The sequence below is a fragment of the Anguilla rostrata genome, chromosome 2, assembly GCF_018555375.3.
Source record: "Anguilla rostrata isolate EN2019 chromosome 2, ASM1855537v3, whole genome shotgun sequence".
NCBI lineage: Eukaryota > Metazoa > Chordata > Actinopteri > Anguilliformes > Anguillidae > Anguilla > Anguilla rostrata.
Genome location: NC_057934.1, coordinates 14,794,731 through 14,805,788, shown reverse-complemented (window position 1 = coordinate 14,805,788; position 11,058 = coordinate 14,794,731). Strand labels below are relative to the sequence as shown.

At 41.5% G+C, this 11,058-nt stretch overlaps 1 protein-coding gene and 1 long non-coding RNA gene across 2 annotated transcripts in view; both read left to right on the top strand.

Moving 5' to 3' along the window:
- The first annotated feature begins 8 nt into the window (after positions 1-8).
- LOC135247370 (uncharacterized) lies at positions 9-5,266 on the top strand. The gene is made up of 2 exons (XR_010328205.1): positions 9-309; positions 3,825-5,266. It is a non-coding gene; the product is annotated as an uncharacterized LOC135247370 (long non-coding RNA).
- A 1,393-nt stretch (positions 5,267-6,659) lies between these two features.
- The window catches only part of LOC135247368 (disintegrin and metalloproteinase domain-containing protein 12), an 83,768-nt gene continuing 79,369 nt past the window's right edge, over positions 6,660-11,058 (top strand). Inside the window, exon 1 of the mRNA XM_064320727.1 lies at positions 6,660-7,166. Coding sequence (XP_064176797.1) covers positions 7,058-7,166 — 109 coding nt within the window. The 5' untranslated portion in view covers positions 6,660-7,057. The remainder of the gene's footprint in view (positions 7,167-11,058) is intronic.

The following is an 11,058-nucleotide window of genomic DNA, read 5'->3' as shown; positions in this document are numbered from 1 at the left end:
AGTGGATTAATTCATGCATTGAATACACATACATTTGCTGTAAATCGGAAGCATATACTGTATGTATATAAAACAGGCATGTATATGGTTTTGCATGTTGAGGTTGTGCAGTGCACATTTGCACTAGTTAAATATTCCCTCTCATTTTGCTTACCCTTGCTCCATCCTCTGCACCTCTCGCTTTTTCTCTCGAATGCAAATATTGGCACAACTAACAGCAGTGCCCCCAACATCAAGAGGAACAGACAGGAAGAGAAGAAAAAAGTGGCGTCACAGACCAACAGGCTGCGAGCTGCGGTCTTTAAGAAGGTAAGACCCTCAGCAAAGGGTGCTCAAGGATGGGTTTTGAGTGTGCTTAGGAATGGGATTTTGAGTGTGCTTAGGAATGGGAATTTGATTGTGCTTAGGAATTTGATTTTGAGTACTCTCAGGAATGGGATTTTGAGTGTGCTCAGGAATGGGAATTTGATTGTGCTTAGGAATTTGATTTTGAGTACTCTCAGGAATGGGATTTTGAGTGTGCTCAGGAATGGGATTTTGAGTTAATTGGATGATTCATGCATGGGGCTTTGCAATATGCACTTGCGAACTGAGACTGAGGGTTCTCTAAATGGCTCAGGATAAGAGTGAGTCTTACTTTGTGTTAAATTTTTATCATCATGACTAACAGATTTACTACCAGACTTCATTCAGGACATCTTGAAATGCTTACAGTTTTACACCTTCACAGCAGGTTTGTTAGTGCTACTGTGCTGAAGTGCCTTGTCCAGGCTATAACAACATATGCTGTACCTGAGAATAAACATATGGAAACTGTGCTGAACTGAAGTACAAGGCAGGGACACAGTCTTAAGCTACTCATTCTAATAGCATGTAGCATTTGTAAAATGTCCCTGTCTCTAATGAACCTCTAGTATAAAATTTCATTGTTATTGTAACAGTGAAAGCTTTGGTGTCAAGCGAATCTGTTATGCATTAAGGCACTGCAGGCTAAATGCTGAGTTGACAGCACTTCATTAAAAATTCCATTTAGCCATGGTGTCATATGTATAACTAGAAAGCAGAGTGCACAGAATATTTAAACTTTGGTCCTGAAAGCTCAATTAAACTTTGAAAGGGCACAGATGTTGTGTTGAAGGAAAATTCATATATAAAATCTGTGTGTTCTCCAAATGCAGTAAATGTTAGATGTAATAGCTACACAAATGCCTGAAGGTATTCTCAGATTAATTGAAATCATTGGAGTTTCATAGCTACTGAACCTGTGTGATTTGAAATGTTACCAGCCAAAGAAAACTAACGGGAAGGTGCTCAAATTAGATGTGGTTTTTTCCATTTTTGAGGTGTAAATTGGCTTGTGGAAATTTTTAGCACTTCTGACAGGAAAGGTGTGGAGGCTTTCCTGTTCTCACAGAGCAATAGGTCGTCTGAAGGCACACTTTGGACACTTCTGTCAGATCTGAGAGATTCAAGCATTGATGTGTGATGTTCTGATCTTGTCTAAAGAGCTTCTCTGGAGACATGGCCGTCTTAATGTTTCAACTTTATAATGACTTTAAGTGAGAAACATGGCCATACACAGGAGACACAAATTAATTTATATTGAAACTATGGTTACAAGGGCATGTGTGCCATCATCACCACTGTGTGTGGGTATGTGTGTGGTGTGTGTGAGATTGTGTGTGGGTGAATGGGTGGGTGGGTCTGCGTGGGTGTGTGGTTGTGTGGGTGGGTGTGTGTGTGGTTGTGTGGATGGGTGTGTGTGTGTGTAGGTGGGTGGGTGTATGTGTGTGTGTGTGTGTGTGTGAGACACAAAGAGAGAGAGAGAGAGAAACTTGTAGGGGCCTGGAGAGTGGCCCATCCTGTTAAGGCACTGTTCCAGTTTGTGGATGAGCCCCAGAGTCCATTACCCTGCCAGTGCCGACTGTGGCCAGCAGCCCTGCAGGGCATTGCACCATTGGCGCTATCACTGCCCATGCAGAGAGGATAATGATTTCTCATCGCACATCAGCGACCCCTGCTGGCCGACTTAGCGCTCGCAATTCACCTGCTGAGCTGCACATGAAGTGTCCTTGTGCAAGCCCGATTGGTCAAATGCGGTGTGAGATGAAGCGGCGGCTATATCACATGATTCAAAGAAGAGCACGCACCTGTACTGGAGTCTCTCAAATGTAGAGTGTAGAAACGCGAGCATGATTGGTCATTCTAAATTGAGAAATAAGGGGGGACTAAAGTCAGGGTATTGTAAATTATAACACAGATACCATAATGAAAAGTGAAGTCCACGGCTTGAGATTTTGGAGAGTTTGTCATGCTCCAGACTCCACTTCCCATCAGTCCCTTTGCAAATATTTATATAGCATCCTGCCTAATTAGTGCTCCTCTGTGATACATCTGGCAATCTAAACCCTATTGTATGCAGTACTCTTATCTGAAGCACTGTCAGCTTGTCCACAAGCAGGTGGGAGGAAAGTGTAGCAGGAGATGCTCTCCTTTTCACAATGTTAGTGAACGACACAGGGTCTCCCAGGCGCAGGGAACCATATAATGCTATCTATGATTAAATTATAACTGTCCTTGTGGCATGTTGCCATTGCACCTATCCTTTTACAGCAATGTTCTGCCCTGGATTGGAGGAAGCAGCCCTAGAATGACAATGTATCTCTCTCAGGCAATATAGTTGCATTAATTGAGGAGAACCAGTAGAGGGTGGTATAGGGTAAAGAAAGTCCAGAAAAGGAATCCCACTAATTAAAAAGTTCTCAGTTAAGTGTTCCAATTATTTTATTATTATTTTTTATAGTATTATTTTATTATTATTTATGTGTTTTATTTAATTATTGTACATTTTTATCCTGTTATTCTTTTGCTTTTAAATTATTAACTATTAACAAGTACCTATATCGCACATACCATGCGAAGGAGAGTTCATATGCTAGATGTGGTTATACGTCCTTGGCTCTTCAAAGTCAGCTGGGTTTCAGCCCTTGTACGGTCAGGCAACTATGGCAGGCATCATTACTGCAGGCTGGCTTTGGTGCTGGAAGGAAACTCGGCTGGTCCAAATGAGAATTTTAAAAAAATATACCAAAGGTTTGGTTCAATGTGCATAATACTCAGATCAGAACACCATTCCAGAGATACTGATTGAACTATGCACCCACAGAGCATAGAGATTAAAACTCAATGTCGGTGTACGATTGAAAATTTGTAGATTTGACAATGATTGATATTACAGCGATGGTTATACATGAGAACAGACTCTTAGTGATTGCTGCGGGTTCCGGCTCTCCCATAGCAACCCAGCCAAGCTGTGAACAGCCTCTTTGTTCTCTGTGGCGAGCGCTTGTGAGCCCAGCGGTCTGGCGGTAACAGAAGGGCCTTTGCTGGCGGGGTGGCGGGAGCACGGCAGCATTCTGCTGGGGCGGAGTGGAGGGCCCTCCCGCGCGCGGCCTGCGCGACGGACAGCCCCGAGCCGTTCTGTCGCGGCTAAGCCCGAGACCGCCGAAGAGAAGAGAGCGGTGCCTGGCATCCGGGGGTGGGCACCAGAGACAGGGGGACAGGTGGAGCTGGCAGGGGGAGCAGCACCACACTGTGGGGATGGACGTCTGGACACGACTCTAATGCCTCTCGGCAATGATGACAATATCACAGGGAACAGGGAATGACAGCCACGCCCACAAAACAGATGATTGGGAAGAGCTCACTTTCTGTCCTGAGGCGTGTGATGGGATTGGTCAGAATGGCTCTGTTGTGTCGCGGTGCCTTCACGCAAAGTCCTCACTTTTGGTCACAGCCACACTTTTGATTTTGTTTCCTGGCAGAAGCTACTGGACCAGATTCTCAGGAGGAACATGGACTGAAGGGGCTTGGAGGGAGGCCGTGCCAAAGCTTGACCCAGCACCTCAGCTGCACCTGCCTAACACCTGTCCGTGTGCTCAGGCAACTTCTAAATCAATGGTGCCATTGCACATGGTAATATGTCCAGAGTTGATTCAACTCTAACAGGGACCATAGATACTTTGTAAGAGTTGATTTAACCATGAACATTTTCCTGTGCAGAAAAACATTCACTACTTCTTAAATACTGTTTGAATTATTTTTATATCTTATATTGCGTTTGTGTAGAAAAACAAACATTTTAATGCAAGGAAAGGTATGCTCTGGACATTCAGGTTGTTGGTGTTTACATAAGATAACGTGATGTAATGAATGTATGTTAACATGATTGAGCTTAAGATACCAGCAACCTAAATCCCAGGATTCTGTATATTTTGTTAGTGCTAACAACCATACTATAGATTTATTAACTAAGCCATTTTAGAAAAAAAGAACATTGTGTGTGTGTGCACAAATGTATTTGCTATTGTTGATAATTTATTATTATTAGAATATTAATTCTGTCAAATCTTCTTTTTGTGGAACGATCGTCTCTGAAATTAATATTTTTTAGAACTACTACTGGAATTTGGGCAACAGACTGGAGTTTGAAACATTTTTTTCTTCTCCCTTGTGCCCTCTTGTGGCTCCTATGGGGAAGTCTGAAAAATAAAATTGCCATTTCAATCAATTACACACAAATGCTCTTAGTTGAGTTAAAGGTAGAAGTTAATTTGCTTGAACGAGAAGTTGATAAGCAAATAAGCTGTCAAGGAAAGAAGAACTTTCTATCACTCACTGTTAAAAGTTTTGTCTGGGGTTCTGTGAACGTGCCTTTGGGAACAAGAATTCCAACTTAATGGAACTCAGGAGACTGACAGAATGAAAGCCTTGTCAGTAAGGTTGTTGATGATGAACTATGTGGTGCCGTTGCAGATCAGCTACGCCTTTAACAGTGCAAATATAACCTGTAAACATGGCTTTGTGAACCAGGAAAAATGGGTGTTGGAAGATTGCTGTTTTAAGCAGAATTAATGACAAAGCATCAAGCTTCATTGGTGCTTAGGGAATACTTGGATATTCTTTCTGTATTCCTTTAGATAGCTACTGAAAATGTGTTATATTACTGTGTTATTTCCAAAATATATATAATTACATTTTTTAGAAATGTACAATAGGCAGATTATGAAAGGCTGTATTTTTTGTGATTTGTGTGTGATTATTTGTTATTCCCGTGATAACATTTATAAATATTAAGCTTTGCAAATATTATAAATCACTAGTTTGTCCAAATAAACACAACTATCTGAAATGGCATTTTAAAAAATGTTTAAAATGTTAATCTTTGTGAATGACCTGCAAATAAATTACTGCTGTTGATAACTCATTTGCATCAACCATCCAGATTACTGTGGGGAAGTAATTTGTAAATGGAGCATATAAAGACAGGCAATTATGGCTAATGAAGTGAGCTTGAAATATGTTCCAGTATTTCTGATAATAGTAATAATGGTATGAAGCACTATCCCTGTTTTAAGTGAGAATCCAAAACAAGCACCGGCTAACCCTCTGTTAATGGAGTGGGTCCAAATCAAACAGCAGCTGTTTGATCACTGACAGGACAGCTAGTGGTTTTTGCCTCTGGTCCTTTACAAAGCTGTGGTCTGCCAAACGTGTCTGTTCAGCATGCTTCCTCACTGGGAAAACGGTGCCAATGGAGTGCACATCTGTGGCCGTCTACCTGGACCGTGTTTGACCACCACTCACTCTTAATTTATAGCGGTTGCTTTTCCCACCTACTTCTACATCTCCCAGAGACTCAGCACATTAAATGACCGCTCTGCTCAGGACAAGAATCTCTGGGAGTCTGCAGTAGGGTCAAACATTTCTGCTAATGGAAGTGATTTCCTGTGACTGCATGTGCTGCCTCACCCACTCGAGTTCTTGTTGCTCTGTTCACAAATTCTAGCCATTTAGTCATCCACATTTTAAAAAAGGACCAGTTCCTTCAGAATGCCCATAAACTCTTCTGTCATTCATTATTTATAAGCACTCGATTTGTTAGCCAGAATTATGTCTAACTGCATTGTGCTCTGCTGCCAGTAACATTACTTCTCAGTAAATCATTTTGCAAATATGCCAGTAGACCTATGTATGCTTTGGAATACTTCCTGCGTTGTGGTGAATAGGTCAGTTTATGTCGTGGCTTTTATATTTCCAAATGAGGAAGTAGCATTGGACTTGTGGTCACTTTCCCCAAAGACATTCGTCTGCGTTGCCCCTGCAGACGTCCAAGAATGGCACGTGGACATGTGGCATATCTGACATGCATGTGCCTTTGCGCGAGCAGTCCATTTTGTCATAAAACAACTGTCACGTAAACAGCAGCGATGAAACAGATGTCACGGTGCCAATGTGTACAACTGCAAGAATAAACCATCAGTAGTAATACAGCCTATTGCATTCGACTTATATACAATATTCATATTTTTGTAGTCATAAAAATAAACTTTACTTTATTCATATGTATGACTTGTAGTGGCTTCTTCAGAAGGAATACATTATGTAGCGCCAGGCACTGCTCTGAAACACACTGATGCAAATATGAATTGAGTGTTCTTAATCAGGACTGCGTTGACTGAAGCCAGACAGCCACATCGAAACAAAATCGTGCGCGAAAAAACGGAGATTTCAAATCTAATTCTGCGCGTTTCCCCGAGACGCACAGTTGAACACAAAACTGTGTCAAACCGCGTATTCGGCTCTAGGACCTCGCGGACTTCCTTAGGCAAAGCACATGTTCGTTCTGGGAAACAAGACTTGGTTCATTGGGGAAAAAAGGAAAAAAGAAAACCGTTGTCATTTTCAGATTTACATTTCTACTTCACTCAATTTTCTGCCCTCCTTTTGTGTAACTTCTTTCTGACACATATTCATATTGTTCCAAAATTGCAAATGTCAGCTTTATGTAGCCTACGCAGAGGTTGGACATCATAGACTAGAAAGTTTATGACAGTTTTAGCTAGTAGCCTAGCTTGTAATTTGGGCACGGTTTTTTCTCTTCTGGACTTGATCATATTGCAGGAAGTCACTTCCTGCACATCAGCTGTTTGACTGTATATTATGGTCGCGCTGCAGTGATACGATCTGATCGCCTTTTCCTCCCAAGCCGGGCAACATGACAAGCCGGCGGTGGAATGAAAACTTAGCATTTTTGACTGTACTCTACGTTTTGTCATTAACGGTGAAGTGCTCCAGTGACAATGTGCTACCAAACCCATCTGAAGGTAAGAATTGGTACCTAAAATGTTGAGTTATGTTAGTAAAATAGACGAAAATATGGTAGTGTTTAAGAGAGCCAAATTGCAGGGTGCAGCCGTTTATGACTGTGGCAGAGGATGTATGACAAGTGTGCGTTATTTAGTGATGTAGCAATAGGATTAATTGGTTTGCAAAGTACAAGAACGAATGTAAACAAAATCTTTATTTCAGACGCCCACTGAATCCACGCTTTTAAGCACAGTATTCGGTGCGCGCCTCCAAAAACAACTCAGTGAAATAGTGTTCTTGTTCTAGATAGATGCTGGCTGCCCCGTGCATCCTTTTTGCGAAAAGGTACGATTTTGCTGATTAGATACTTGTTATTCCCATTGATGAAGTTACATTTGCGTGTAAGCTCCAGATGTTGCTTTGTCACCATGAATCAGACGCCAGATCACAAGGCAGAATGGTCTACTTCTCATTGAACCACTGTAAACAATTATTATGCAGTAAGTGCAGTCATGATTTGTTGAACAATGAGCAAGGCTTGATTTGCATGAGCTACAAACATGTACCCCCCAAACACAGACACATACATACATACATGCATACATACATACATACATACATACAGTGTGTATACATGCATGTATATGTGAAGTGCGTGCAGCTCATGCATATCAAGCCTCCACTAATTGTGCGTGTCTGTGTGTGTGTGTGTGTGTGTGTGTGTGTGTGTGGACAACAGCCATCCGTTCCATTTTCTTAGTTCAGTGTGCCAACCCCATTGTAACTAGCACATATGGGAGTTTACAGTGTCAGCTGTGCTAAGAAGTGCAAAATGGAAATGACTGGACTAGTTATAATCTATTTGTAGTACTTCTGCATACACAATGAATGTAACAATTAGTCTTCAAAGAAGAGCATGAGTGTGCTGGGTATCTGGCTTAGTCTCCGGGCAGCGATATAAGATTTGAAACGAAGGAAGGAGAAAAATGCGTATTAATGGTACAGAACAATTTTGGAAAATAGGACATAGCAGTGGCTGCATTGCACGGCAATTAAATCCAAAACTAAGCCAATTATATATAAGTCTCACACGCTTTATTTTGTTTGTTTTGTTCGTTCAGGTTTCACCTGGATGTGTCATTATAGCACACCTGGTAGGGTGCTCAGTTTATCCGGATACGGCGCTGCGTTCTCACGTGCGTTTATATCGTTCCATCACTTTGTTACATGGCTTATGTCACGGCATTAGTGCGGAAAACAAAATTGCTTCAGTAAATCAAGTTTACAGCGAGTCCTGACAGCCGCCCGGTTTGACCATTACTGGATACCATTTTATGTTCTGAGATTGCAGCCTTATTATGACAGATTATGTTTATATCATTAAAAAAACTTAGCATTAAGGTGTAGAAGGGAAAAATAACAGCTTGAAATAAGAGCTTAAAGCAAGATTAAAATAAAGACATTCTTTTTCCTGTGAAACACAATTTTGAACATGCTTTTATGAAATGTTTTCATCTTCTTTTTTATTACTTACATGAATTTGTTACAGTCTTATAGACAGATTTACTGGCGACACAATCTTTCCTTGGGCTTCAGTGCATTAAGATGTTCATGGTCATTAGTCTCACTGGTCATCAAATCTATTTCCGAGTGAATTATGCTATAATGCCTTTTCTGTTAATGGCTGCCACAATTTAGTTTGAAATTAGTCGTCAGTTCGACTAATTCATATTAGACTTGTGTCTAATTCTTATATTGAATGCAGAGAAAATAGAACTAATCTAATACACAAGGCTTTCCATAATCTTCATAAGCCGTCTTTAGAACTGGGGCTGGGCTGGCTCATTTAGCTTCATTTCCACAGTAGACCTGGATCCATACAAGCTTGGATTTAATTCCCCTCAAGCTACCCCATATTAGCTCAGTCTGCCAGATTCACTGGTTCAGGCCTCCATATAAGTCAATGTTAAGGAAGCAATGGGGAACTAATTGACTGTGTTCTGTCGTAACTGCCTCTTAAACTGTGGGTCAGGACCCAAAGTCGCATAGCTGCGTGAGGTGTGTGTCGCTGGCTGGAAGGGTGAATTTATTAAAGATAATTAGTGCTGTCAGGAAATAAAAATCCGCTACGTGCTGTCGCTGTGTCAACATGCTTCTTGTTTGTGCTTCCACTTGAATTGCAGCATTTTCTGCGCCGTATCAGATTATCAGAGCGGTCTTTTTAAGGCAGTCTTTTAAAAAAAGATGTGTGAATATGCTAAACATTATGGTATGCCCATCTGCTAGAGCTGCAAGAAATTGGGCCTAAATGCTGAACGAGGGCCAGTGTTCTTCTCAGAGCAGCTCAGCTGTGAGCAAAGTTGACAGTAAATCTTGTCAATGAATTTTCAGAGAACAACTGGCTGACAAGGCATAGCCTTGAAGCAAAAATATAAAGACAAGTTTCTCTCTGGTGAATTTATAAAAGCAAATAAAAAATCCTGTGGAGTGATCACAAGGTGTGAACAGTGGTGTGGCTCTAAGCAATGTAAGCTTGAACGTGAACAAACTAAGGAGACGTTTAGATAGCTGAAAACAGGCACAGCTCAATTACAAAACCCGGCCGTTTTTGAGGACCTGTCACCTCTTCTGCTTAATGCAGTTTTGGAATGTATGTTTAGGGTCTAGAACAAGCAAAGGTGCTTATTCATAATGTATTTGTGGGCACACTGACATAGCGGAGTACGGTAACTGCTTCCTGAGCTTTTGATGGATTCCTTTTGATCAGGACGAAGGGGGAAGGGGAGGGGCATTTAGAGCCCTTGTGTGATCAACCAGCTGTTCTGTCATTGAGGATTGAAAGGTATATGTGAAACAGCCTTTTTTTTCCACCTACAGTCCTCAAGTGCTCTAATTAGCATTTATATGAGTAAACCCAATACGTGCCTTCTTTACATCGAGAGAAGCCTCAGTTCAATGCATTTCCTTCTTGAGTTTACTGCATTCGTTTCCCTGACCAACAGAGAAAATGGGATATGTACTCAACTGGGGGGGGGGGGGGGCACACCCAGGGTTCGGGTCCATTTTAGGAAATGGTTATTGAATATGAACACCAATCATGTCTGCCCGTCTATCCCTAAACCATTCCCACAATGGTTGTACAACTTAATGCTGGCCTATTGGAAGGGGTAAAAATCTGGGATCCTGCAAGAAAGCAGCAATTATTTCACGCACACTATTATGACCTGCACTTTTAGGGCAGGGTAGGTGTTGTAAAACAAGCGTAGCCTTAGGATGCATTTACTCTTGGCATTTGTAGCTGTCATTATATGCTGGAGGTAAGGGCAAGGTGGCAGCTTGCATTCTTTTACAGTACGGCTCCCCAGGGTGCACTGGGTCATTGGCTCTAACTAGAAGTCAAGTTTACGCGTCGAGAACAAAGTAAACACTCATGGAAGGCAACTTTCTCGCTTTCACCTGTACAATTCAGGATGAATGAAAAAGGTCAAAGGCAGCACACACTTTTTTCAGTTCATTTTTTGGATAATGACAGCTGACAATGCTGCCATCCTTCACGCAGATACTAAGAATATTTCACTATCCTGCTCTCTGATTGGTTCAAAGTGTAGAATTGCGGCAAATGGCCACACAGCTGGTGAAAATGTGATCAGCTGGTCAGGGTCATCTGGTGTATTTTCCAATTATCTGGTTGTTTATAGTTGCCTGAGTTTGTCTTGGCCCTTGCATTATTGTTCATGCCCGTGCCAGGGTCCAGACAGGTTGCCACTAGCCAGGGCAATTTTTTTGAAACAGGACTCTTTCGTTGATGTTTAAAAATATAATTTTATGCAATGCTTATCTTTTATGTGCAATTAAATGAAATATGGGTCCCTCAGGATGGAAAAGAAAAACTAATCGATTACGTCTCCT